This window comes from Fistularia commersonii, chromosome 9 (assembly GCF_037954325.1).
Source record: "Fistularia commersonii isolate RoL2024-O1a breed Wild chromosome 9, RoL_Fcom_v1.0, whole genome shotgun sequence".
NCBI classification, from domain to species: domain Eukaryota; kingdom Metazoa; phylum Chordata; class Actinopteri; order Syngnathiformes; family Fistulariidae; genus Fistularia; species Fistularia commersonii.
In genome coordinates, this window is record NC_141292.1 from 8,320,907 (window position 1) to 8,348,161 (window position 27,255).

The 27,255-nt window shown below is 39.4% G+C and overlaps 4 protein-coding genes across 6 annotated transcripts; 2 read left to right on the forward strand and 2 right to left on the reverse strand.

Annotated features, from left to right (window-relative positions):
• The first annotated feature begins 2,249 nt into the window (after positions 1 to 2,249).
• On the forward strand, positions 2,250 to 6,681 carry tor1 (torsin family 1). 2 transcript variants are annotated; one of them, XM_086152268.1, is made up of 5 exons: positions 2,250 to 2,579; positions 4,327 to 4,592; positions 4,675 to 4,850; positions 5,104 to 5,231; positions 5,329 to 6,681. In XM_086152268.1, the coding sequence occupies exons 1-5, from the start codon at positions 2,390 to 2,392 to the stop codon at positions 5,571 to 5,573; spliced, it is 1,005 nt and encodes a 334-aa protein (XP_086008394.1). In that variant the 5' UTR covers positions 2,250 to 2,389; the 3' UTR covers positions 5,574 to 6,681. The 2 variants fall into 2 exon arrangements, with proteins under 2 accessions (XP_086008394.1, XP_086008395.1); XM_086152269.1 differs by lacking the exon at positions 2,250 to 2,579 and adding an exon at positions 2,862 to 3,132.
• A 1,245-nt stretch (positions 6,682 to 7,926) lies between these two features.
• Positions 7,927 to 10,873, reverse strand: nsa2 (NSA2 ribosome biogenesis homolog (S. cerevisiae)). The gene is made up of 6 exons (XM_086152270.1): positions 10,735 to 10,873; positions 9,932 to 10,119; positions 9,701 to 9,851; positions 9,446 to 9,625; positions 8,899 to 9,091; positions 7,927 to 8,216 (listed from the first exon to the last, which is right to left on the reverse strand). The coding sequence occupies exons 1-6, from the start codon at positions 10,735 to 10,737 to the stop codon at positions 8,149 to 8,151; spliced, it is 783 nt and encodes a 260-aa protein (XP_086008396.1). The 5' UTR covers positions 10,738 to 10,873; the 3' UTR covers positions 7,927 to 8,148.
• Positions 10,874 to 11,332: 459 nt separating this feature from the next.
• gfm2 (GTP dependent ribosome recycling factor mitochondrial 2) lies at positions 11,333 to 21,051 on the forward strand. Its single transcript, XM_086152265.1, has 20 exons — positions 11,333 to 11,650; positions 11,729 to 11,813; positions 12,481 to 12,526; positions 12,618 to 12,715; positions 12,796 to 12,921; positions 13,413 to 13,501; positions 13,600 to 13,688; positions 13,778 to 13,838; positions 14,099 to 14,284; positions 14,357 to 14,437; positions 14,511 to 14,659; positions 16,378 to 16,518; positions 17,368 to 17,467; positions 17,546 to 17,732; positions 18,448 to 18,524; positions 18,617 to 18,755; positions 18,861 to 19,046; positions 19,773 to 19,888; positions 19,966 to 20,148; positions 20,795 to 21,051. The coding sequence occupies exons 1-20, from the start codon at positions 11,624 to 11,626 to the stop codon at positions 20,921 to 20,923; spliced, it is 2,295 nt and encodes a 764-aa protein (XP_086008391.1). The 5' UTR covers positions 11,333 to 11,623; the 3' UTR covers positions 20,924 to 21,051.
• A 34-nt stretch (positions 21,052 to 21,085) lies between these two features.
• Positions 21,086 to 27,023, reverse strand: hexb (hexosaminidase B (beta polypeptide)). 2 transcript variants are annotated; one of them, XM_086152266.1, is made up of 14 exons: positions 26,717 to 27,023; positions 26,472 to 26,623; positions 25,497 to 25,562; positions 25,293 to 25,339; positions 25,090 to 25,200; positions 24,900 to 25,001; positions 24,665 to 24,797; positions 24,220 to 24,400; positions 24,038 to 24,124; positions 23,554 to 23,626; positions 22,408 to 22,588; positions 22,056 to 22,146; positions 21,506 to 21,610; positions 21,086 to 21,386 (listed from the first exon to the last, which is right to left on the reverse strand). In XM_086152266.1, the coding sequence occupies exons 1-14, from the start codon at positions 26,983 to 26,985 to the stop codon at positions 21,323 to 21,325; spliced, it is 1,662 nt and encodes a 553-aa protein (XP_086008392.1). In that variant the 5' UTR covers positions 26,986 to 27,023; the 3' UTR covers positions 21,086 to 21,322. The 2 variants fall into 2 exon arrangements, with proteins under 2 accessions (XP_086008392.1, XP_086008393.1); XM_086152267.1 differs by lacking the exon at positions 22,408 to 22,588 and adding an exon at positions 23,066 to 23,240.
• Between the last annotated feature and the right edge of the window lie 232 nt (positions 27,024 to 27,255).

The window sequence follows — 27,255 nt, forward strand, 5'->3', positions numbered from 1 at the left end:
TCATAGGTTAGGTCATAAAGTGTGTGTGGCTGTGCAAACAAGAAATTTGGTTCACTTTGTTTTAGAAAGTGTTAGATGGGAGCTGATAACATAGGAAACTCCTCCAAGGAGCAACAAAAAAATGGGTGTTTGGCTGCTTTCTGACACTTTCGTTTCTCAGCTTTATCAAAGGAAGCTTGAATTCCGCCATTCTGTCTGTGTTATCTTGGCATACAGGGGAGTCTGGCCTTCATCAAGAGTGACTATACCTTTTCCCCTCACAGATGGAGCCCTCCTGGCATCCCTGGTCCTGGAGCAATGGAGACGCCAGGAAGGACATGCTCCCACAATAACAGTGCAGGGGAGGAAGGGGATGTACCAGCAGCAACCAGGGTCTTTTGTTTAAATTCAGCCTCTTCAGACAATCTGTAGTGGTAGATATGTAGCCACCATCCAAACTAAGAGGTAGAACGAGAGGCGCTGAAGTCTGAGAAGGAGAAATATTACATGTAACCTGATTTAAATTCATGACTACCCTTTATGGTCTTCTGTTTAAAAGGCCACCTGCTGATAGGGAATCCCAATAAGAATTGATTGCCTTGGTTTAGAGAATTCGTATGATCTAGGTCATTAAATATAAAACATTCAGATGTTGAGACTTCTTATTTATTCTTTCACTTTTTGTGTTTTAATTACAAAAAGGATGAGATGATAACTAGCAATAATTTTCTGCAGACCCCCTCATTAATTGATAACTTTTGGGTACATTTGAAATATATTTGGCATGTCTTTTACATGTCTTTTTCATGTCTTTCTCTAGATGGTAAAAAACAAAAAAAACACAAGTGTTTTTGTTTTTAGATAAAGACAGGTAGACACAAAATAGATCGCAGGATAATGTAATGATGATTTCAGCTTCCCGCTGTATATTATCTTGTTTTGAAATAACACTTTGGTTACACTGTTTTTCTCTAACAGTCCAAGTAATTACTCATTGATGTACCTTCCATTTGTATTTATATACTTAAAATCCCCATTTTTATAGTATGTTTTTTGTCCCTAGACTCACATTAAACTCAATCTTGGATCATACACTGATAATTTCCACATTTTGTATCAAAGTGTGCAGTTGAGCCAGGCTGTAATGACAGGGACAGCATCATTTGGACTCTAGAAACTCTGTTCCCTCCTAAAAGATGAGAATGTCAACATCCAAAAAGACTGTTGAGTCTGAATTGGTCGAATACAATTTGATTTGTCACGCTATTGTGAAGTGGAATTTATGGCCCATTCTCAAATGCACTGTCTTTAATGTCAAAGCAGTGGCTCCTTATGAGGCTCTCAGAGGATTGCAGAGTACAAAGTAGGTCAAGAGTAATACTTGGCCAGAGCTGGATTGGAAACGACAAAGTGAATAGAAAGATGACTTAGGCCTAGTAGTTATTATAAACTGCTTTGGTCATTGTGCATGCATGAACAGCGATAAGTGCCTCAACGAAGGTGCTTTCGCTTGATCTCTTCTTCATGAAATTTATCTCATTATCTATTGTTTTTGTAAATCCTTAGACTAAATTAAGAGCAGACACAATGTCAACATTATACAAGCCGTAGTCATATTGAAGTGAGCAAAGTAAAACCATAATCCATTCATAGTTAACTTTTTAAATATAACAAAGACAAAAATGTAAATGTTCATAGAGAAGCGAATGGCACATGTTAAAGCAAATAAAGTAAAAAAAAAAGACCATTAATGTCTCACAGCCACTTACTGAAGTTGTTTACAGGGTGTGTGCTTCCACCTGTTGGACGGATGACGTCACTGCACTTCCAGATGCGTGCGTGCACGCGCATATGTTTTTTTTTTTCATTGATAGTTTAGGTTGGTCGTCTGAAAAGACCTTTAAGTCGTTTCTTTCGAAACATCTGTTGTGTAATTTCAAATAAAGTCAAATTCTAAATGTCCAAGACAATGTCAAACACTATTTACTTCATTCAAATCATCATTTCAACAATTTCCTTCGGGATAAGTTGTTGTTATCTTATTCAAACAAAAACGGAATAAAAGTTGTAACGTCTATATTGTAATCAAAACGTATGTCATATGATAAAATACATCTTAAAAATTTGGATTGCGTCTTCCCTCTAAACACGCCTGACATTCTCCAATTCGCAAGACGCTCAATTTGTCCCTGTTTTGCCACCCTACATGATGGAACCTACTTGCGCATGCGCAATGGATTTCCGGTGAACTACAAGTTCGGTCGTTACAGACGGATAATGGTTACCACGTCCCTGCCTCTGTAGTACGTTGCTCGCGCAGGGTTGACAGTCTGCTCTTTTTTTTTTAATTGCCGTACGCCAACCGAAGCAAAGCCATTTGTTCCAGACAAGGCAGAGTGTTCTTCGCAGCATGATGCTACACGTCCTGCTGCTCTCGATTCTACTTTGCTCCGACGTCATACGAGCCATCGAGCCCATTAGCACCAGCATTGCAGTCGGTGTGGCAGCGGCTTTGACTGGCTTTTTAGCCGGCTATCAGAAAATTTCCGACTACTTTCACGAATGCTGTAAGCCGAACTGGATTTTATTCAACCGAACAGGTAATGACAAACACACCCGTTCAGCCAACACATTTTTTATGTCTTACCGTTAAAACGTCCGTACACTTGAGAAAATCTGCATCAGCAACATTTAACACTTGCATTGGAGGGAAAAACAAAGTGAGCCACACAAGGTAAACACTATCAACGGAAAGCATCTTTAGTAATGTTGCTGTTTTACATGAACTTCCGAAGAGTCAAACATTCCTGATGAAAACTTGAACTCCGGAAAGGAGCCGATTAGTTTTGTCGCGTATTGATGACGTAATATGAAGTAGCGCTGTTGTGAAGAAGCTAGCAAGCAGATGACTTTTGCGCGGTTTGGCTGCATTGTAATGCTTATTATTTGGGGCGCTTTTGACTGTTTCGACGATGAAAGAGGCGCGTATTTGTTACAAGATGCTTCTTTTGTCGGCCGCCGTCGCGTCGGTCGTTGCGTTTGAGCCTTTCGTAACGACGATGGCCCTCGGTGTCGGCGCGGCTCTGATACGAAACATCTTTCAGTCTTTGCATGAGACTTGCAATGCGAAATGGATAGAGTTTTCCGCCGCAGGTGAGCTGGAGTATCGATTGTTCCCCTTTATTTGTGGAATAAAAATAGTATAATTATCTTCCTTTTTGACACCGAGCCCAAACGGGTGACTGTCTAAGGGACTGCGTGTCTGGTCACGCCGTTAACCTGCTCCCATCAGGTGCCTGTTACTCTTTTATTTCAATGGGGTTATAGTTTCCCGGGATCTGCATATTTTTTATTAGAACTGGATTAAGTTTAAGGTCGCTTCATATAACTTGCTGTGCCGGAATATTGCTTCAGAGCTAGGTAGATATTTCCTTATACGTATCTCCTATCGTTCAATGGCTGTGGTACGGTTTTATTGGAAACTTGTACATTAACTACAATTCAATCCTTTAATAAAAGAAAAAAGTCCTTCTCCCTAATGAAAATTTCTGGAATATGTGAACATGCAACCATTCATTACCTTCATTTTTATTTGGATGATCGTATAGAACTTCAAAAAACAAAAACAGAATATCAGTTAAAACATTACTACAAATGCAATAAATTGAACTCATGTTGAAAGAAAAATACGGCCAGCATAATAAAACTATTTTTTGTACATATTTGATCCTCACCTATGTATAATAATTGCACATTACATTTTCTGTCAAACAATGATCAAGATCATAGCTATGATGCATTTTTATTGCTTGTTAGCACCGACTTTTGAAACAAAATTTCAGTGTGCATTGCACAATAGGAGGAATATTCTGGCTGAACCTCAAAATGATGTTTTTGTGAATTATCTCAAAAGGAGTATGACACACATTGCCCAATAATCTTGGCAGAAATTTAGATTTGATAATGTGGGTTAAAGTTCTCAACAGCTGGACCAGGTAATACTATTAGAGCAGTATGGCAATGACACTCAGAGAAAAGTCCGTTTCAGTATCACAACCATCATTTTGACGCAGCTTGGCCTCAGTCTGCATAGAAGACCAATTTCATACAATTTTCATGAATAATAATAATAATAATTAGTATTATTATGATTACTAGTAATCACAAGAAAGGTTTTCAATAAGTCTGATTCTGATTTGAGGTCAAATGACCCAGCCCTACTTTCAGATTTTTTTTTTTTGTTAAATACCTCTGCAAGTCAGTTTCTTGTCAGTAATGCTGGGAAATTTGTAACAGTCATGTGTTTGCAGAAGCTAATCCTCTTGACTTTTTACTGGGCCTGTCTAGGGTTGGAGGCGGATCTGGAGAGGAAACTCTTTGGGCAGCACATTGCATCAAACCTCATCGTAAAGGCTGTGAGCGGGTTCATGAACAACACTAACCCAAAGAAGCCCCTGGTACTGTCCCTGCATGGATGGACCGGGACCGGGAAGAACTTCGTCAGTGAGCTGATTGCTAATAACATTTACAAGGAGGGAATGAACAGCAACTTTGTTCACCTATTCACATCTGAACTTCACTTTCCACATGCACACCAAATTGAAACCTATAAGGTAAGCGGAATCTTGGCACTTTCTACCAAAAAAGTATTTGTTTGATTATTGTCTCTTAAATGACTGTACTACGTGGCCTCAGTTTCAGTTACAGCAGTGGATCAAAGGCAATGTCACTGACTGTCCGAGGTCCATGTTCATCTTTGATGAGATGGATAAAATGCACCCAGGCTTGATTGACAGCATCAAGCCGTACCTGGACTATTATGAAAAAGTGGATGGAGTTTCTTATCGGCGTGCAGTTTTTATCTTCCTCAGGTGAAACATTAGCATTTTTCTTTCGCATTACTTCTTTGTGTTCTTAAGGTGGATTAGGCCAATTTTTACCATATCCTGGAGCAAATCTAATATTTGATTGAATTCAAAAACCTTTAAATAGAATGGAATGATACATGTCAATTTAATAGAATGTGTGCTTGGGTGGGCAAAGTCATGTAAATATTTGATGTGTTTTTAGTTAAGACCTTCTGTTTAATTCTAACATCTTTGCCTGCTTTTTATCTTCTCTCAGCAACGCTGGCGGTGAAAAAATCGTCCAGACTGCATTAGATTTCTGGAAAGAAGGCCGAGATCGAGAGGAGATTCAGCTCAAAGACCTAGAAATGTCACTGTCTCTGGCAGTGTACAACAACAAGCAAAGTGAGATTTTAATTAATTCTTTGTGTTGCTCTGATTTTCATGATCATTGATATTGAAAAAAGTGGAATAGTTTTTTAAGAGCAGACTCTCTCTGTAGGTGGCTTGTGGCACACTAGCCTGATTGACAAGAACCTGGTTGACTTCTTCGTCCCATTTCTACCTCTGGAGTTCCGACATGTGGTCCAGTGCGCCATGGCTGAGATGAAAGCAAAAGACCTGATGCCGGACCTTGAGGTGGCTGACAAGGTTGCCAGGGATTTAGTCTATTTCCCAAAATCTGAGAGAGTCTTCTCAGTCAAAGGCTGCAAGACAATAGAGAGCAAGTTGGACTACTACATGTAAATTCTTGATGGGTGCTATGTTGGAGTCACTATGTGCACTTTTAAAGACAATGCAAAACCAAATGACTTTTTAAAATTTGAAACCTCTGTGAAGGTTGGAAAGTGTAGAGGGCATCATGGGGTACTGTCACATCTCAGTTATGCTACAAACATCCACTGAACCAAGAGTCTGGACAACAGTTTTGTTTCCCAACAGCCTTTTCAGTCTGGGTTCACCTACAATGGATTGACTGCCTGTCCTCATTGTGTAATGTTAGAAAAACAAAAAAAGCTAAAACCCTTTTTATTCTTTGGTAATGGATTCCCTGAGACATTCATTTTTTAATTTACTTTTCCAACTGTAACATTAATCCAGGGGTGTCTATAATGGCATATTTGAATGTGTGTGTGTGGTCAGTTTATGTGGGAAAAACAACTCGTACCATCAAGAAGGCAAACAAACAATTGCTAAAATATAATTGAATTCTAAAATATTCAATTTTTATGAAGATTTTTTTTCTCACTTGTATCAAGACTGGTGTTTTCAGGAATAACTGGATAAGTTTGTCTCTCTGAAAATTCCCTTTTTTGCAATCATTTCTGGTTGCCATTACTGGATTAAGGCAAAAAAATAAAAACAAAACAAAAATGTGAAATCTAAGTAACTTGATGAAACAGAAGAGGCACAATTGTCTAAATTTTAATGTTTCGCCCTTTTTTTTAATTGACTAACACTACTGTAAGTGTTAGCAGAAATGTATAACTTAAGCATTGAAAATTTAGTACTTTTCACTTCTGGCCAAAATTTTGACTGTATTATTGTTTAGACTATTCCTAGTATGTTGGTGTACATGTCTAAATTCCATATGAAATCACAAACACTCCAAAATAGCTAAACCAGTGGAGGGGATCTGCTCTGCAGTGCTGCTTGTTGAACTAAAGACAATCTGCAGAAAACTGTTCATCCTCTGGAGAAAAAAATGATCATTAATTTTCCCACAAAAGCTATTGATAGGTTTTTATGTGCAAGCCTTATATTTGTACAAGTCATTTTGACACACTGGACTATTTTTTTTATATTCTTTGTTTTCTACGCTCTGCCAGAACCATGGCTGAAGATGGACAACGCTCACAGCTATGAGTGCGTAGGAAATAGACAAGCAATTTTTAAAATAACTGAACTTTCTGATTACTTAATATCGCACAGTTCAAATTGAACTTTAAGATTTGAATTGTATTTAACAGAGGGTCAAGTCAGTTTTCATGGTACACTCAATAAAAACTATCACTGTCAGATCAAAAGTTTTTTCAAAATTATCTTAAATATTTTGCCTTTTATAAGTGAGCACCCACATTTCTACACCAGCCTTAACATTGTTGTTTTTATCTTTGTGTCAGATATGCCATTAAGCATAGTCTGTAGAGCCTTCTGCGGGTACAAGGCTTTAGGTTGATTTTTTTAAGGAAGTCTTAAGCCAACCCTCACTGCAGAAAAACTTAACCTCAACTTCATCACAAATATCCTAAAATTAAGCTTTTTTTAATTTTTTTTGTTCCTTCTTGGCTCCTTCCCCCCAACATGCTATATTTAAGTGCTTGTGGCCATTTGCTAAATCAAATGTAAGACATAATGACTGTTAAAACCTGAAGTCACCCAAAAATATATTTATATATCTGGCATTTTTGCTTTGTTTACCTCCAGAAAGACTGGCCTACACTTCCCTCCGTGATCATAAAATGTCCATACATATATATTTTTTAACACTCTTCATATGTGTGATCATGAAAACCAATGTTGGCGTTTTTAATATTCCCTTAGAATTGAACTTGAGCTCTTAATTAAATCAGATCACTGCAGAAACCCTGCCATGAAAAAAAAAAACCTTCCCCACATTAACTCAAAACTGCACCAGTCTACAACTGATTAACTGAACATTTGTTCTGAATAAATAAATAACTAAAATTGCCACATACAGTTGTGCAAAGTGCACTTTGAGGCCCGGGGTGTACGGTTGCCAGATGTTACAAAAAGGTGACAAGTTACACGATAAAACAGCGTAATTGTTAGGAAACACTAACAGTTACAACTGGTTGTAACAACTTTGTTTAAAAAGCTGAGCATGAAGTATTTTCACCAAAACTACATCCCTGCTGTCAGGGGGAAAGGAGGGGCGGCAACTGTATTTTAAGTGTTCAAGGAGGTGGTTTGACATTGACTCTGTTCCTGCCCTTTTCTTAGATCCAGTTCTAGAGGTGAGGGATTCTAGCCCCGTTCTTTGTTTCCACAATGAGTAAAACTTTTTTCACTTTTCCCTGAAATATGGTGCAAGAGGCTCTCAGTTTCCTTTATATAAGCATAAAAAACTTCAAACACATAAGGTGTTGCATCAGGTTTATTTGTAATGAAATTCAACACCCAGGTGATTCTTTTCCTTTGAATTCCCTTGTTACAAAAAAAAACAAAAAGAAAAATGCAGCAACATTTCCAACAGTCCAGTAATGTGAAGGCTGCTCCTTGTTACACCCGTGATAGCTGTGATCAACAGTCTCCGGATTTGTAAAGTCAACAGGTAGAGTCTCTGGTGGGATTTAGAGTCTTATACAAGCAGGACTGCATTGATGCAGCCGTCATTCTCTGGGTTATTCGTCACCTGAGCATATTTACCTTTGAGGAAAAAGAAACATCCCTGTTAGTATGTGGGCACCACATTACCTATAAGTGTTACAGTTCTATAGAAACATACATGGCTTGCATTTTGTTTTATGAGATATATTTAGCCAAGTAAGAGAAACTCAGCAAGGGTTTTCAGTTTTCATTTGTTTGGGAAGGTTTTGAAATAATTTCTTTGCTTTTTCTTAGTCTGTCAAAACTCAAGTGTTAAGTATGAACTGTAATTTTTGCTTTGCTTACACTGGTCATTTTGATCAAGTTTTAATTCTATTTCTTATTTGGGGGAAATTAAGGTAAAATCTCTTAATTTTCACTTTCATTGCAGACCAGCCATCCTCAGGGTAACAATGTCACCAAATCAAGCCCGGAAATACAGCTCTCTTGTGTTTCTGATTTTACTCACCTCTATTAACTATGATCAGCAGTTTCAAGATGCATTGTTTGGAATCCTTATTTAATTGGGGTACAATGTTACAGTGCATGACACCCCATTTAATATTTAGATAGAATTATATATATTTATCAGTTAAATAAAGATTGGCTCTCAGGTTCCTTTTTTACACAGATGAATGTTTTTCGATTAGGATTTGTGTCAAGAGGAGGGGAGGGAGACAAACAACAGCAGTGCATCAATGACTAAATATAGCTTTATGGAGTCATATCATGAGTAACTCACCCCAGATGACTTTTCCTCCTTGTGTGACCAAGCCCAGTTCGCTGACATTGATTTCTATCACCGTTCCCTTAGTTATGACTCCCAGGGAGGTATAGAGCGGGGAGGAGGGGTTCTTCTTCACTCCTAGGATCGGGAGGCAGAAGGTAGCCTTCAGCTCTGGATGTGTGACATGAGCCTTCTTGAAACGCAAACCCTGAAAAAAGAATGAGGGGAATAAAAAAAATATAGTTCTTTGGTAATTCTTTAACTGGAAATGAATGATAAGAAATGATATGATCTCTCATCTCATAAAGAATGTTATACAGATATCTACCCAAGTTGTAAAATCACATGGATGTTTATTGATACAATACCACTGGGTGAGTATACAGTATAATGAGGAGATATTTGCAGCATTTTAATCACACATCTCAGTCATTCCAGGGGATCTATTTTTTAAAATATGATTTGGATTCAGCAGACCCTGGGAAAACAATCCTATAACTTATACAGCTGTAAATGAGTCAAATAGTAAAATGATATAAATATGGATTAAGCATTGTCTTACCATGGGTCTAATAAAACGCTCGTATTTTGGAGGTTTTCTGGTGAAGCCGTCGCCAACAAAGCAAACTTTGGTGACCATTCTCTTCCAGGCCTTCTTTTGTCTCTTTCCAGTTTTGATGACTTTGAGCACCTCTGTCTCGCCTTGCGCTCGTACCTTCGGCAGGGGCACCTCCCACTTGCCCTGCAGAAGACAAGAGGCTGATATTCAGTCTTCTGTGTTACAATTTAAAAACAAAGGAGGAGGCCTTGAACTTACAGCCTTTTCTTTCCTCTTCTGTTTGATCATGTTGGAGAGAACTTTGGCTCTAGACTGCCCTTCTCTGTCCAGCAAGTAGGCTGGAACAGCTCCCTCTGGGGTCTTTTCATCATTCTTCTGCTTGGTCTTCCTCTGTTCATGCATTTTGATGCTGTGAACATACACGACAGACTTACAGAGGGATCAAATTTCGGAATAACTCAGTAAACTGCTGCCTTAATTCACACTCACGTCTTCTTCATCTGTATCTTTTCAGCATGTCTACGCTTGTGGTACAGTTTAGCCTTCAAGCCAATCATCTTTCTGGCTTTGTGGGAGCGCTCATGGGCTTCACGGCTTTCCTTCTTCCTCTTCCTCTCATGGTGGTCCAGGCGGTAGCCATGGCGCTTGCGATGCAATTCGATGTGCTCATTCTGGGGCTAAAAGCAATGAAACAAATATTTTACATAATCTCATACAGGGAAGTTATTTGTTTTACAACAATTCAGTTTCACAAAAAAAAAAAAAAAAACTAACGCAGGTAACAGGGACTGATCCAATCGAGTGTGCATTAATTACCCAACATAATTTATGAAACAATATGACTTGTTAGTATGTGGAAAATAACAATGACTGCAATCTATCAATTTTTGGTAGGTTAACTAAATGTAATTTCTTACTTTTGAATAATGTTTATAATCTATGAATGATTCTTGGCACTGCAGTTCAAATACGACCGCGGTACGTTGTCAAATTTTGTGAAACTGATCAATCTGCTTCGACAGTGCTGTATGCTCTTTGTCAACCGAAATATAATAAGTAACCATAAACTGTCCGGACTGAGGTCGATAGAAAGTATTTTCAGATGCTAACGTTCACACTCGTTCACAGATGAATTCGACTGACTCGGTTGGAAGGACATCCACAAACTCTACACAACACAGAAGCGAGAAAGCACGTCACACGCCACATGTGAACTCCAGCTAACAGTGTTAGCATATCGTGCTTGGGAGATGACGAAAAAAGTACCTCAGATAGAGTCTGTTAATTCTTACCATTTTGTGTCTGAGGACTTTACGTTACAGAAGATATGTCGGAGTTGGAAACAGTTGGTACAGCTTCAAAGAATCTGCTGTCTTTTCCTTGAGGCTCGGGTCCCTCGATGTTATTTTCCCGAAGCCTGAACTTAGAAGGAAATACGTCATCATGACGAAACACTGTCCGTCTGTTCAAAATGAACGGTTTGAAATTAAAATTACTACTCGACTGTTTATATTTTTAAATATTCCATTATGATAAAATCATATGAATAAAACACTAAGTTCACTGCGTATGTAATTTTACTTGGTATAGTGAGGACGAAACAAAAAAAGACACAGAAAAATGAACCGTATTTGAACCATGCATTTTGCGATTCATGGAAATTAATTAATATGCATCCTCTTAAATTATTTAAAGGTGTAATTAATACTTTCAGTGTTGTTGATTTGTTGTTAAGACATCCAGATGTTTTAACAACATCTGGTTTATGTTTTAACAAAAACGCAATTTAATACGCAACGAATTCACCGATGGAACGATGGGAACTATTTTGTTAGTCTTAGACGCGTTGCACAGGGACGGATTTAGGAGGTGGACTGAAGGGAACTGTGACATTCGTGCCAATATGCACCTGAACAGTGACCAACTTTACCAAAGAGAGACATTCAGCAATTCTAAGCAGAAACTATGTTAATATTAGAAACTCGAATTTTAATGACATTGTCTAAACATCGGTGATAAATCCAGACTACAGTCGCCGTTCAGTGGCGATGTCTTAATACATATATTAGTTCCGTCCAGATTTCTCTTTCCACTTCTTCCTTTCTCTCAACCAAAACTGCCTTATTATGAGGAATGAACATATCGGGAGTATATCGGAATTAAAGTGATGTTTTGGGGGCCATGGAGATATTCAGCAGGATGATTTCGGTAAGATGGACGATTCAATTGTTGCTAATACATGATTGTAACATCATGCCCCATTGTTATTAAATATGTTCTTTACAGGGAAGGTATTTATTTACTGCTGGACTCAAGCACGGTAGATCGGGACAAAGAGCTTTGGTGAACAGGCGGTATAGCTTCATTTCAGGTATGTTGTCCTCCTAGTCTTTGAATCAGTCCCCATTTCCCAAGCAAATAATCAAATACAGAGTTGGTGTTTGAATGTCTGACAGTTGCTGATTTTGAAGATTTTTTTTCTCTGGGTTTTGGTGAGAACAAACCAAATCGCGAAATGACCATTGCCATCAGCATGTCTATTTGGATGTGATCTCATCAGGAAGCTTACACTGTTTTTAGGAGAGTACAATTCATTATTTCTATCCAAAAATAAATGAAAAAAAGGATGACATGAAAATTATACTTAACTAATTAATGTAGTTATTAGGGTTCTAACTGACTACTTTTAGTTGTAGATCATGTTTTCAATCAATTTATTTATAAATTAATCTGTGAAAAATCAGATAGTCGGAAGAAATATTGATCTGTGTTTCCCGAATGCTGGGAACCCAAGGAAATTCACTACAAAGACACTTGACATTTTTCATAAGACTTTGGTCTCTCAAAACATAAATCAATCCAATTAATCGCTGATCAAAATAATCTGTGATTATTTTTTTAGTTGCTGCTGCTCAAATAAACATTCACATTCAGTTATCATCATAACTTCAACATAATAAATGCCATTGGTACCATGATGGAGAATCTCTCACCCTGTCATTCATTGGTCAGATTCTAAGAATTGCTCACTTTCACAGATGATGTCAAATCACTGCGGGCTTTGGTCAGTCCAGATATATCAAAGTAAGTAAATGCATTGTAATGTCAAGCTTTAGAAAAATGTTTAAGATCTAAATATATGGTGGGATTTATTTGTTTTCTCCCCGTTATCCAGGATACGAAACATTGGCATCATGGCTCATATTGATGCAGGAAAGACGACAACCACAGAGAGGATGCTCTACTACTCTGGCTATACAAGAGCGCTGGGAGGTGTGTGGGAAAGAAAAAAAATATGTGGGCATCTTTTTTTGTGTTTCAGTTACTGAGTGTTGTTCTTGTTATATCTTCAGACGTAGATGATGGGGACACAGTTACAGATTTTATGGCTCAAGAAAGGGAGCGTGGCATCACCATACAGTCAGCTGCCGTCACCTTTGACTGGAACAGCCATCGAATAAACCTGATAGATACCCCAGGTATAAATTTTCTGGGAACAGGGTTCATATGAGGGCAAACAAACAAATGCTGTTCTGTCCCAGGGTGACCACATCAGATATCGACCCCTCTCTTAATTTGAAAAAATAGAAAAATTCCATCACTGCTTCTGATGCTGTTTTGTCAAAGAATGAGAAAAAAAGTTCAGTTAAAGATTTTGGATCTTAATTTCAGATAATGCCTTAATAATATCTTTTCTTGCCTTCTTTTCATATATTTTTTTTGCAAATTGTATCTCATTTTATGGTCCTCATATCAGATGTAGGTATTTACAGTTATTATTTAACTTGTTTTCACAAGAAAACTGCTTGCATTTACTTTTTGGCAGCTTTTTTTGCTCTGTTTTCAGACATTTTATAACATATTCACATTTGATATTGTGTGTACATGTTATCACATAGACAATCCAGCATAAGGTACAACAGAAATCAGGTGAAGCAGCCACTTTGATAAAACTTATATGTCAATCCAGGTCACGTTGACTTCACACTGGAGGTTGAGCGGGCTCTTCGTGTACTTGATGGTGCCGTTGCAGTATTTGATGCATCTGCTGGTGTCGAGGTTTGGACTCAGTTGCCAGAATGCCTCTGTCTTTGCTTTAAATTCTCTGTAGTCTGTACCAAACACATTCTCACCTGTTGCCCTGCAAACAACAACAGGCTCAGACTTTGACCGTGTGGAGACAAGCAGAGAAGCACCACGTCCCCTGCATTTGTTTCCTGAATAAGATGGATAAGCCAGCAGCAAAGTGTGTGACTCCTCAGTCCAATCAAACACAAAAAAACTGAATGTTCTTTCTTTTTAATATAAAAAAATTACAATTTTTTCTCCTCTCAGCCTAACTTCATCCATTGAGAGCATCAGACAGAAGTTGAAAGCCAATCCAGTCCTCCTACAGGTAATGTATAGGATGAATGGTAGAGACTTTAGGTCTAAATGAAAGACCTTGCTTTGTAAAAAATGAACGAGAGGAAGGAGAGAAAACAATATAAATCTCATTGTTAAAGAGTTTATTTCGACATTTGCGCTTTAGGACTTCCTTATTATTGAAAGTTTAATTCCAAATGTTGCGATGAACCAAAGTAGTTCAGATTATATTACTTAATGATTAATTAAATGTAATACAGTTGTCTTATTGTGAACCATCATGTTTCATAGATTCCTGTCGGCAGTGGTAAGACTTTCTCCGGTGTGGTTGACTTATTAAGCAAGCAGAAGCTGACGTGGAGGCCAAAATCTCAGGAAGATGATGGACGTGAGTTTGAAACCAAACCTCTTGACCAGCTGGATGACCAAGAGCTCCTGCAGGAGGCCAGTGAGGCCAGAGCAGCTTTAATTGAGCAGGTAAATGTTTGGACTTGGCCTCAAATAACAAGCTCAAAAGTTTCCAGTTTCCAGTTCTGCTGTCAATCACAGGTGGCAGATCTGGATGATGACTTTGCTGAGCTGTTGCTGAATCATTTCAGTGATGATTTTGAGGCAGTTCCTTCTTTAAAAGTAGGTATTTGATTCACCCCATTCACCCTCTACAAGGACATTTGAGAGTGACTCTTGCTGAACGTGTCCTCAGCTCCAGGAGGCAGTGCGTCGTGTGACTTTGGCCCGTAAAGGTGTCCCAGTCCTCTGTGGGAGCTCCTTGAGAAACAAAGGTGTTCAGCCGCTCTTAGACGCCATCATCGCCTATCTGCCGGCCCCCAGTGAAAGGAACCATGACCTGGTGTGGGTAAACCGTTTCTTTTTTTTTTTTTTTCAGCTAGCTCTGTCATCTTTTTCCAATCCTCTCAACAACAGCAGGAAAAGTATATAAATTGTATATATATTTAGGCAGCCATTTATAATTTCTCTTTTCCTTTTGGCTTTTCCCATCAGGGGTTGCCACAGCGAATCGACCTCCTCCATCTAACCCTGTTTTCTGTATCCTCTTCTCTCACACCCGTTAATTTCATGTCCTCTTTCACTATGTTAAATCCTTTCTTTGGTCTTCCTCTAGATCTCCTGTCTCACAGCTCCAACCCCAGCATCCTCCTACCAATACATTGACTATTCCTCCTCTGTATATGTTCCGAACCATCTCCATCTGGCTTCTCTGACCTTAACCAAAACATTTAACATGTCCCTCTGATAGGCTGATTGATTCATGATCCAATCCATCTTTCGTCATTCCCAAAGAAAACCTCAACGTCTTCATCTCTGCTCCCGCCAGCTCTGCTTCCTGTCTTTTCTTCAATGCTGCTGTCTTCAAACCATATAGCATTACTGGTCTCACAACTATTTTGTATATCTCTCCTTTCATTCTGGCTGATAGTCTTCTGTCGCATAGTACTCTTGACACTTTTCTCCATCCGTTCCAACCTCCTCAAACTCGTTTCTTCCCCTCTTTTCTACATTCTCCATTGCTCTGGACTGTTGACCCTAAGTACTCAACATGTATTGTACCTGCTTGCTCCAACCTCCGCTTTTATGAGTTAACTTTTTTTCCTGTCTTTTCTGGAAGAAAGTATTCACTACATCCATTTCCATCCTTTTTGCAAAGTCTGTCACTCTCTGTGTTCCTATTCTGGATACGAAATCCACCTATCACTTCTTCCTCTCCTCTATTGCACTTCATGTAACCCACTCCAGAAATCCTCCTTCTCACCTAACTCACATCCCACCTGTGGAGGATAGCCACTTACAAAATTGAGCATCACACATTCAATTTTGAGTTTCAGACTCATAAGTCTATCTGACACAATTTTCACCTGCAGAACCTTCGACAAACTCCTCCTTCAAGATAACTCCTACTCCATTTCTCTTCCTATCAGTACCATGATAGTACAACTTAAAACCTGCTCTTCTGCTTCTAGCCTAGGCACCTTTCCATATAATCTCCTTGACACACAGTATATCCACCTTCCTTCTCCGCATCATGTCAACCAACTCTCTAGCTTTGCCTGTCATTATCCCAATATTCAAAGTCCTTACTCTCAGTCCTCTCTTGCCTTTTGGCTTTTATAGCTTCTCTCTCTGCTTCCAAACATGCCTTCCTCTTCTCCTTCGACCCACAGTAGCCCTATTTCCAGTAGTACCCTGTAGGTTATCGGCACCAATGGTGGTTGTTGTTAACCCGGGCATTGACTGATCCAGTATGAGATCCATATGTTCGATTCGCATATTTTGTTTCGGAACACGTTTTACGTCAGATGTCCTTCATGATGAAATGATCTGCATTTATTTGGGCTTGGGACTGGCCCACAAAGACACTGGCCTGTGCCTCCCTGAGGCTGTGTTTAGCCATTTATTACTTTTATGGGGAAATTAGCTGTTGACCTGCCTGGACAAGTTGGTTAAAGGCATTTTAAAGTAACAGTAATTGTATAAATTTATTCACGTGTTTTTCAAGGCACTTTGCTTTCATTTTAGCCTTTCAGCCTTGTGCATCATTTATCATCCCACAGGCGCTGGTATAAAGGAGATTTGTGTGCTCTGGCCTTCAAGGTTCTCCATGACAAGCAGCGTGGTCCCTTGGTGTTTCTTAGGATCTACTCTGGAACTCTGAAACCACAGACAGCAGTCCACAACATCAACAGGAACAGCAAGTATGTTGTTTCAGTTACAACCTCAATTGCCAGTTATCTGTTACTAGCATGATTCAGCATGAGGAATCGCAATCCTGATTTTTTTTCCGCCTTGTTTTTTTTTTATTCTTTTTTTTTGGTCTGGTTTTTGGCAGGAGTTTATCGACAATTAGCACTTTTGCTGTGGATTTCAGACACCACGTGTGCCAGCAAAAATAAGACAAATCCAAACAAACAAACCGGCCTGTTCTTAGATTGATAATAATGCAATAAGATGGCCAAAACAGCTGCCTCTCTTCAGATGGTGTTTGAATCTAATCCTTAACAGATAGATGAAGATAATTCTTGAAGTCAAATACTTGAGGGTGTAATTTATATTTTACTTAATTACGAACACCACGCAAGACTACATTGAAACAAGAAGACAAAGCTTAGGCAACTGACCATTTATTTATTGTTCAGTTATTTTTCTCATCCCGACTTCTGTAATGAAAAGCATGTTCCAAAGCACAGCTATGATGAAGTCCTTGCCTGATTGAATGTGTTTCGATGATTACCCTGTGGGGGGAGCCAGACCTCTTTGGCCTTTTGGTAATGTTTGGACCGCTGTCTTGGTATATTTCAAAACACATTGTCCCACTGAAAGCTAAATGATGTATCTGCTGGGTGACTTTTTGTTTTCGGGAAGAAGTAGGCCGTAGAAGGGACAGTAAAGCATGTCATCAAAATGTGTTTTTAAAAGAAAGAACCACATTATGTTGTGAAATTATCAAAAATACAATCTGTTAGAGTAGAGTAGAGATACTTTATTTGGGGGCGTCATGCAGTCCAGTCCATTATGCTCAATTCCTTCTGTTCTGTGTTTTGTAGCGAGAGAATGAGCCGGCTGCTTGTGCCGTTTGCTGATCAGCACGTAGAAATCCCCTCTATGACAGCAGGAAACATTGCTCTAACTGTGGGACTCAAGCAGGTAAACCGTCTGCTAAGTTGAGGACTTTCTCACTGAAAGGTCCCTTATTCACAAACCTCTTTGACTCCTCTACCAAAGACAGTCACAGGGGACACCATTGTTTCATCCAAAGCCTCAGCGGCAGCTGCGGCACGCCAAGCCCACGCCAGCGGTGATACGAAGAAGAAGCGTGATGCTAACGCCAGTGTGATCCTCTCAGGAGTGGAAGTCCCCGATCCAGTATTTTTCTGCACCATTGAACCCCCCACCATGGCAAAGCAAGCTGGTAAGTGACAATTGTTATGTTTAGAGGTTTTACATGGTTCCATTCATGTTTTGATTAATTCAATCCCTCCAATATAGGCTTTAAAAAATGATTGCCTTGACACAAAATTGATGATCAATAAGTATTTTAAATGATTATTTTGGAAAAGAGTGATTTGTTTTTGGAAATACAGTAGATGTATGCCCTTTATAATTATTCATACACAAGGTATGACCACAAGCACCACTGGCCTTTCATGTTTTTTACAAACTCCTGGTCATAATCAGATCAAAATCTTGTTTTTGACTAGTAAATTTAGTAAAACACCTATTTCATGCCAATTTTGCCTTATTTTTCCTCAGTAACTTAATCTCTGTTTTTAACATGGGAAAAATGCTTTGTGTAAATTCCTGACAATAAATCTAATTACTGGGTAATAAATTTGTTAAATAAGGTTACATAAGAGAGTGACATGGAACTGATCAGCAATTGGTCAGAGCTGTAGATACAAAGTGTTTCTTCAAAAAGTACAATAATTACGCTTGGAATTTATTAAATTGTACTTCAGATATACGGCTCAGTAAATTGTGGTTAATGTAGTAATAGTTTGCTTAATTTTATAAAATATTTAGTTGTTGCATTTTTTGGGTGATCATATGATTCTATGCTATCCTGCACGCCAGCCCTGTTATCATTTTTGTGTGTTTTTCTGAAAAAAACAAACAAAAAAAAAAAGATCTGGAGAATGCGCTTCACTGCCTCCAGAGAGAAGACCCCAGTCTTAAAGTCCGTCTTGACCCTGACTCTGGGCAGGTAATGCCTTAATTGGTTTAAGAAGGACTTTCTACAAACATGGCATCTGCCACAATGATCCCACGAAATGTCTTTTCACATCTTTAAATCAGACTATTCTGTGTGGAATGGGGGAGCTGCACATCGAGATCATACATGATCGGATCAGAAGAGAGTATGGCATTGAGACACACCTCGGTCCCCTTCAGGTGGCTTACAGGGAGACCATCCTCCACGAGGCTTCCGCTTCAGGTTCAATAAATACATGATGACTGAGATCAATTCTGTCTGCATTTTACAGTTGTCCTAATAGTTCCTGTCTGGATATGCCTGGTTTGCTTTTATTCCTTACTGTAGATACCCTAGATCGGACATTTGGGGAGAATCGACATGTCGTGAATGTGGATTTGATGGTTCGGCCTTCTGGTGACTCCTCTTCGGATGCAGATTCATGTACACTAACCTTCAAAGAGGAGGCCAAGCAGCTGTCAGCAGAAATGAAAGAGGCAGTGGAAAATGGAGTCCACAGCTCGTACCTTCAAGGTAACCACCTAATTGAATTCCTGTGCGTTCATAATGAGCCAGACCATTCAAGGTGTTTTCTTATCAAGTTGTTATAAAACACAATGGTAAATAATAAGAGAAATAAAAGCTCAGAAAAATGTCCTTCACTTACTCCGTATGTTCAAAATTATTCACTCACCCATCCAAATAATGCCAATCAGATGTTCCAATCACTTCCATGGCCACAGGTGTATAAAATCAAGCACCTGGGCATGCAGACTGTTTTTACAAACATTTGTGAAAGAGTGGGTCGCTCTAATGAGCTCAGTGAATTCCAGCGTGGAGCTGTGATAGCATGCCACTTGTGAAACAAATCCAGTCGCGAAATTTCCTCGCTCCTAATTATTCCACAGTCAATTGTCAGCTGCACTATAAGAACATGGAAGTTCCCCTGTTAGTTCTCAAATAATGGAGATTTGTGCAGAGAATAAGTTCATGATTTGGTCCCAGTTCCAAAATCAGCTCTTTACTTTTGCTGGTGTTTGAGTAGGTCAAACTAAGTGTCAAACATAAGAAATGAATGTAATCTATCAAAAGAGCAGCTGATATGTATGTATGTTTGTATTGAAATTAGAGCCCAGGTCTTTATGAAAAGAAGCTTTGCAGATACATTTTCTTGGCCTGTAAAGTAAGATGCGTGTACAGTATTTAAATTTCCTGATTGCATTGTTGAAAAAATGCTAAACAATCGCTATCCACCCTCAGGTCCACTGCTCGGTTACCCTTTGCAGGGTGTGTCGACGGTGATCTACAATGTTACCATGGAGCCAGGGACGTCTGCAGCCATGGTGTCCGCCTGTGTGTCACGCTGCATGCTGAAGGTAAATTACAGCCCCATCTTTTGTACACCACAGTATCATCAGCTGCTCAATCCTACTTGTGTTGCTGCTGGAATCAGGCTCTCAAGCTGGCAAGGGGGCAGATCCTGGAGCCAGTGATGTCAATGGAGGTGACTGTGGAAGAGGAACATCTTGGCTGTGTGCTGGGGGACTTGGCTCAGAGGCGAGGGACAGTAAAAGACATCCAGAGTCGCCATGACAACAAGGTGCTTCTGGCAAATGTGCCTTTGGCTGAAATGATGGTGAGTTCTGGAGTGACAGTCTTCTCTTTCTTCCTTGAAAAGAACATTCTTTCATTTAATGTTTTGGTGTGACTGGTTGGAAAAAATCTCTAATGAACAGATATTTTCTTAGAGGAACCTGATAATGTTTTTCAGTCACCTTTTTTTCTAGTTTAGCATGAGCTGCTGTCAATGAAATGATAAACATACTTCCTTGAAGCTTATAAGGTGATCAAAATGAGGCAGGAATAATGCATGATGCTTATTCTCATGCAGAATGAAGTCCTGCTTTGGCACTTCTTCATGGATGAGGACAAGCAAATACCTTACAAAATGACTTTTTTGGATACTGATACTACATGCAGCCATTTATTGGGTTGTCCCTAAACCAGCTGATCACAGACCCATGTTTAGCTTCATAATACACAAAGAATCATCTATCTTTACCTAATCGATCACGGCATATCATTATAAGATGCTAGTTACCTGTACCTTTCCTCACTTCTTTGAATGTGGTTGGAGTTTTTTTTCCCACTTATACTTGACAGACAGATTAGGGAAGGCTGGCATCTTTTTTTTCATTTGTGCATTGAGTGCTGTCTGAAATAGGCATCAAATGAACTTCTGTTTTGCAATTCAATATTCAAATACCCTCTTTCCTAAAAAGGGCTATTCCACTGTCCTGCGTACACTGACATCAGGCAAAGCCACTTTTTCTCTGGAGCTGGACACCTATGAGGCCATGAACACACAAGACCAGAATACACTTCTCAAAAGGATGGCTGGCTTGCTGTGATTGCCTTCACAGCATCAGGAACCTCCAAGGCTGAGACACGGCTGTTAGCCAATCAGACTTTTCCCAGACATTGACTATAATTATGACATGGAATATATTATAGATTAAAATTAAGAATGTGTACAGTGTTACTGGTTAGATAAATTATTTCATACACTTGGGTATCAAACATCACAATTTTATTATTTATTCACAATCAAGCAATAAAACATAAAAAAGTTCATTCATGAATTCAACAGCTTTATGGCACTGGATGTGATGTCTGGGGATCAGATCTAAAGTTTGATAAAATGATTATGGTGCAGTGAATTTTGTACAAAAGGCAGCTCTAAGTTTGCTTTCTTAGTTTAAGATCCAATCATGTCCATGTTTGCGTTCCTCCATCCGTGTAAAGCATTTTCAAATGCCCTTGTACTCGTGGGGACAAAAGCTGGAAAACAGTGGCTCAGCCGGGATCCCGCGCCTTGAAAAGAAAAAACAAAACACAAATATAGGGGTCTCTTAAAATGACTACCTTTGAATCACAGGAGGTCTTTGACTTTAGTTCGCAGACAAATTTTCAATGTGACTGATTTGACTCACTCCACCATGCGACAGCGGTGCAAGGAAAGTCTACTGAAAGCGTCATTGATGTCAGTCACATCCTTGCTGCTCCAAAGCCGCTCAGCAACTGCGCTGGCACGAGGCCTGGGGGTGATATGAGGAAAACAATGAAAGTCAAGGAGAAAAAGCAACATTTGTAATAAAAATCTTAACCCAATATATAAACTGATAAGGTTTAGCATAGATCATATAATTGCAGTGTCTACCCCATTATAGGTGGCCGTTGTTGTCGCAGTATAAAACAAGTTCGGGGTTGGCGGATAGAATCAATATATTAATGATTGGAGTCAATCGCCAACTGTATTTTGCCTGAGGTTTTGGATAGTTTTTACAACTGTGTTTGCTCATTTGTTTGCCCAAAGTTTCCACCTCAAATCAATCTTGTGGCTTATTGACAATAGGTGGGGCTTGCTCCTCAGTGGGATACTGTCTTTGAGTTGTATAGTCCAACTGGCTTAGCAAGATACACCGGGAGACAAGGAGAGGCAGTCCCTCTCCCTTTCTTTTATGTATTAAAAGAAACCCATACCAGAGTCGAGGTGTCAGGTTGGTGGCATCCACATACTCTCCCCACAAACAAGCTTCTCCACCAATAACAAGCTTCTTTTGCTCATCAGTTCCTGTTCAAACACGAGAAAAAGGTAACAGATTCTCCTAGAGAATCTAGTCTGCTGGGAAAGAGGCATAAGATATTAAACTTGAATTGTGAAAATATTTTTGTTCATCCAACAGGCTTATACATGTGCACAAGTGACAAAGTATTCTGGATCTATCTTGAAGTTCAAAAATATTAAACAGTAGGCAAAAAAAGAAGCAAAGTTCAAACCTTAATAGATATGAAAAAAAAAAAGCTGACTTTTGTCAGCCTTGCTGGCACAAACCCTCGAAGTCTTGTGGGTCGGCCTTGTAATGACTCTGCCAGTCCTGGCCGTAGGAGATACGGTTCAGATACCAGGGGGTGGAAAGAAGGGTCTGGTACCCTGAAGATGTAACTTTTGCCATTTCATTCTGGTACTGCTGCTGGCTTCCTTTCCAGACGTGGATTAGCGTGTCTGGTTTCAGCTACATGTTACATATAAAAAAAAAAAAGGAAAATGGATGCAAATTGAAGATGAAAAAGTCCAGGTAGACCGGGTCAACTGCAGATGCATGAAAGCCCAAACCTGATGGTCTTGCCTACAGCGTTGAAAATCATACAACCAAATCTGCAGAGTTCAAGACTCATTGCCCCAATTTCCAAGGGGATGCAAAGAGAAAGAAATTTACCTTTTTTTTTTTTTTTTTTTAAATATTGACCAAATGAAGCAAGTCTTTATATTTACACAAGGATTGGCCTTCCACAGCAGTGAGCCATATCAGCTGGACATAGAAGCATCTGAGACCACCAACCACGCTGCCCCATGTTGTCTTATGTTTCCTGGTCTTTTGTCACACCTGTGCAATTTAAGTATAAGCCTGTTGAATGAGTTTAATGCGCAAATGAAGACCTCTGCTCCACCAGAGAAATTGGTTCAGCACAATAATATTATTCAAACTAACCGTTGAAGTTGAGCGGCTCAACCTTGTAGTATTTCTGCCAGTCCTGTGCATAGCTAATATAATCTAGGTACCATGGGGAGGAGAGGATGGTGGTGTACCCTGCTGCCGTCACTGCGTTCAATTCCTCATTAACGCCGCTGCCGATCCACACATGCACTACTGTGTCTGGCTTAAGCTGGAATGGTTAAAAGCCAAACTAAGTTGTTTATACAAGAATAGTTTGACATTTGAGAAAATAGTAGAATTTATTTTGGCTTATGTTAATTTGAGTAGCTACAACATCTACAGGTTAGGGTTAGTTCCTGATAATATACACAAAACAGGTAGAAACAGCTGGTTTAGTAGATTCTTGAAATAAAAAATACATAGTATATAAATATATTCAAACAGCAGAGACTTATAAGGGGGAAAAAGGGGCATTATTTTATACAGCTCATAGATGATGAGATTCAAATATTAAAAAAAATAATAATAATAAAGTTTGTTACCTTGACACCATTGTCAAAGACCTCCTGCCAGATCATGTAACCTTTCTTGGTAGTGGTGACAATATCCAAAAGTCTATCAAGGCAAAAACAAAAATTACTACGTTGCTCCACAGTAGAAGAAACAAACTAAATTGACCTTTTGACCTTTTTTGTGTAATCATGTTATTGTAATTCTGATGAATGAAAATTCAAACTATTGTCTTACTTTTTACTAAGGGATTTAGCAAATTGCTGTAACCAGAAAAAGCAAACATATTGACTTTTAAAAGAACATCCGCAAAACATTAACTAAAGTTCTAAAAAATAAAAAACAAAAACACCAAAAGTGAGCAAGAAACTACTTGAAAAAAATGTAAACACTTAACATAATGAACAATAAATTAGTGCGAAAAGGTGGCGTTTATATGCGCCAAATTACAATGGGGGAAGGGGGGGGGGCACTGGCACAAAAAGAAATAGCTCAAACAGCAAACCAGTGGCACACCTTTGGATATAAAAGGACTCCAGCTTGCTGTAGTCTTTTCCAAAGCCTTGCTGATCCATCCACTTGGTTATGTCAGGGTTGGACTTCCTGCAGAGTAAAGTACAAGCAGCAGCCAGTATAAGCGTCAATTCAGTATCTTGAGGCACACAACATTGTTTAGACAAACTTGTTTACAATCTCACCAGCAGGTAAAGTCCACTTCATCGCCTCCCAAATGAACATAGGCGTCAGGAAATACAGTGCTGACCTCTCTAAAAAAGCTGCTCATGAAGTTGTATGTTGTGTTTAGAATTGGGTTGACCGGTCCAAAGGTGCCAGAAGGTGTGGACCCCGAATAGCAGGGTGTGAGGAGGCCTGGCTGCCCTGTGAGGCAAAGAATTGATGTAGGATGATGGCATGATAAAAGGCTAGTAGCTGTCAACAGGTCATGGCTACTGCTGAGAAAAGGTTAGAAAAAAAAAATGATTCTGTATACTGGGAAGTTGGCACCACATTCTATTCTCCTGAGGTAAATGCTTTATTTGACCCAAAACAGGGTTAAATGATTTTAATTTTGCACCATTCAGAGAGGAGTCCTTCCCTTGTTTGCGGCAAAACCAACTTCCCTTTAACAGATTAAAATCTAACCTTTGCCCCAAGACTGTGTGTGTCCTGGTGTGTCAAACTCTGGGACAACACGAATCCCTCTGAGGCGGGCAAATTCAATCACCATCTTCACATCCGCGGGGGTGTACACATGTGTGTACGGGTGATAAGCTCCCTACAAGCAGTGAAGAGAGCATGATATTTTTGAGGGTTGTGGGAAATGACCTTTCTTTAAAAGAAAAAAAATATGTCTTGACTGGCATAATATCAAGCTGACCTGCTGGCTCAGCTGGGGGAATGCTCTGCTCAGGTAGGGGAAGGAGGGATCATCCACGATATGCCAGTGGAAGACATTGAACTTGTTTATTGCCATGGCTTCCTATCCATTAAAATAGGAGGAAAAATGTAAGCAACCTTCAAAATGGAAGAATATGCTTTTAATGTGTAATAAAATCATAATAACATACCAGATTAGCTAAGATGACTTTAACAGGCAAAAAGTGCCGAGAGCTGTCAAGCAAGATGCCTCTGTGTGGAAATCTGGGGAAGTCGCTGATTATCGTTGCATTGATAGTTTTCTGAAAATAAAGTTTTAATTAGTCCCAACCTGGACAAAAATGTGCTCCTCTCAGGTACTGAATTCATCATCCCAATTGTAAAAATCACTCACAGCTCCATATTCATCCTCATACACCAGCTGGCTAAAAGTTTCCAGTCCTAAAAAACAAAACCATGGTAATAGAGAAAAAAAATGTTGAGAAACACCAAAACAATATTTATGATATCAAAATATTAATCTATTACTTTTATTGGTCACATATATGAAATGTCTACTATTTCCCAGATCTTTGATGAGAAAATCATAAGGTCTTACCATGCAGGGCCCCCCAGACCTTGGGGGCCTTCAGGACAGCGGGGGACTGATCCACCTCCAGTTCATCTGAATTTACAAAGAGCTGCATTTAATTTTGGGTGCAGTCAAACTGTAACATATGGTGAGTTTAGTTAAAAAGTCAAAGCTTGTTCATATACAGTCAAGAATAAAAACCCAACCATCTCCTGTCTAAGCTATCTAACCCCAAAGGCCAATCATGAGCACAGCATTTCTCTGGCTGCTTGATGCATAGAATCAGTCACATAGAAGAAATATTCAACTGTTAAATTGAGCAATCAAAACCGTATACAAGAGAAGTATCAAAGGTAATTGTACTAATAGACACACACATCTTTGGCTGTTAAGATTAAATACACAAATCCATTGTTGTATTAGGCCATGATAATGATGAGTAAAAATGTACAGTACATCAGTAGATTCAGATTATTCTACCCACAAATGAAACGTTTGTGGGATTTAAAAAGTAAGATGTTCTGCAGCACATTTTCTCACTTATAATTCAAACTTGGATCGAAACATTTCGGACCACTGTAAAAAACATGACCATGCATGGTACATTAACTGTCTTTAAAAAAAAGTCTTGTGAAATGTAATGAGGTGCATTTGGAAAGATTCGACTTTTTATTGATATTACTTTATTCATAATACTGGTCATAAGACAACAGTAAAGGGTTGATAAGAACTTTACAGTGTCACACTGCTGCTCCACTTATGGGAAGCAAGGAGAGCAAACTATAAATAAGCTAATCTAGGTATATCTACTATATTGAATTAATATAAAGGGTTTAAAATGAGAATTAGATAATTTATAAAAAATAAAATAAAATAAAAAAAAAGCTTGCACCCAGTTGTCAATCAAGAGGCCCATCAAGTTACATTTTAAAACATCCTGAAACTAGTTCCACAAGAAACCGGGTACTCATGAGCGATCGGGGAAGAAAAGAAACCACTCACATGACTCGTCCGAGGTCAAACTAGGGTAATCGTCACACTCTGGTTCCGGGGATGTGATCCACACCTGCAGCCCCACTAGATCGAAAGGACCGGCCAGCCGGCGCTTGTTGAGCCCCTGCCTTTTCACCCCACCAAATATGTAATCGTAGTACCTGGGGGTGGGAAGTGGGGGGTTGGTTTCTGGATTGAGCTAAATTTACCTTCAAGAGAAACGGCAATTGAACTTCTCATAGATGTACCCCCACCTTCTGTACGCATCCTGCAGGAGGCTACAACTCGGCCCGGCGGAGGACCGCTCGTCATCAGTGATCCTAAAGGCGCTTCTGGTCAATTTGAAGGTTTGATCCGAGAGCTGGACTTTCTGAGGCAGGGGCCAGAGAGAGCCGTATTTTGAAGGCTGACTATCGAGCGGACGAACCTCTTCATCCCCATCCTCGTCGATGTAGTTGTGCTGCAGCCCCCGGCAGAGAGTAAACGCCAGCAGCACCGGGGCGAGTCCGAGCACTGCCTTCATGGTCGCAGGTAGAATATTGGTTTAATCACGGGACTCAATGCCACCGAGCGGGGTTTATACCGGGTGGGCGGTGCCTGAACGTCACCAGAAGTTAAAGCGGAAGAGCACAACCGGGCACAACCGTCCGAAGCCGAAGAAGTTCTAGTTGTCATCTCAGGTGCCGACATGAAAAGAAGCTATAAGTCTTTTCCGGTAGGCGTTGTATAAATATTAGCTTGGGAGTGTCACATACTCGCTAACCAAGCAAACCAGAAGAAGATAGAAGTGCGA

Excerpts from the sequence above, each read along its gene's own strand:
- gfm2 (XM_086152265.1), top strand. The coding sequence starts at position 11,624 with ATGGAGATATTCAGCAGGATGATTTCG. Across the intron at positions 19,047-19,772 it reads CCACAGCTCGTACCTTCAAG|GTCCACTGCTCGGTTACCCT; the intron begins GTAACCACCTAA and ends ATCCACCCTCAG. Across the intron at positions 19,889-19,965 it reads TGTCACGCTGCATGCTGAAG|GCTCTCAAGCTGGCAAGGGG; the intron begins GTAAATTACAGC and ends TGCTGGAATCAG.
- tor1 (XM_086152268.1), top strand. The coding sequence starts at position 2,390 with ATGATGCTACACGTCCTGCTGCTCTCGATTCTACTTTGCTCCGACGTC. Across the intron at positions 4,593-4,674 it reads ACCAAATTGAAACCTATAAG|TTTCAGTTACAGCAGTGGAT; the intron begins GTAAGCGGAATC and ends ACGTGGCCTCAG. Across the intron at positions 5,232-5,328 it reads AGTGTACAACAACAAGCAAA|GTGGCTTGTGGCACACTAGC; the intron begins GTGAGATTTTAA and ends CTCTCTCTGTAG.
- hexb (XM_086152266.1), bottom strand. The coding sequence starts at position 26,985 with ATGAAGGCAGTGCTCGGACTCGCCCCGGTGCTGCTGGCGTTTACTCTC. Across the intron at positions 26,624-26,716 it reads CTGCAGGATGCGTACAGAAG|GTACTACGATTACATATTTG; the intron begins GTGGGGGTACAT and ends TCCCACCCCCAG. Across the intron at positions 23,627-24,037 it reads GAGTCCTTTTATATCCAAAG|ACTTTTGGATATTGTCACCA; the intron begins GTGTGCCACTGG and ends TTGCCTTGATAG.
- nsa2 (XM_086152270.1), bottom strand. Across the intron at positions 9,626-9,700 it reads AGAAGAGGAAAGAAAAGGCT|GGCAAGTGGGAGGTGCCCCT; the intron begins GTAAGTTCAAGG and ends TGTCTTCTGCAG. Across the intron at positions 8,217-8,898 it reads AGGAGGAAAAGTCATCTGGG|GTAAATATGCTCAGGTGACG; the intron begins GTGAGTTACTCA and ends TTTTCCTCAAAG.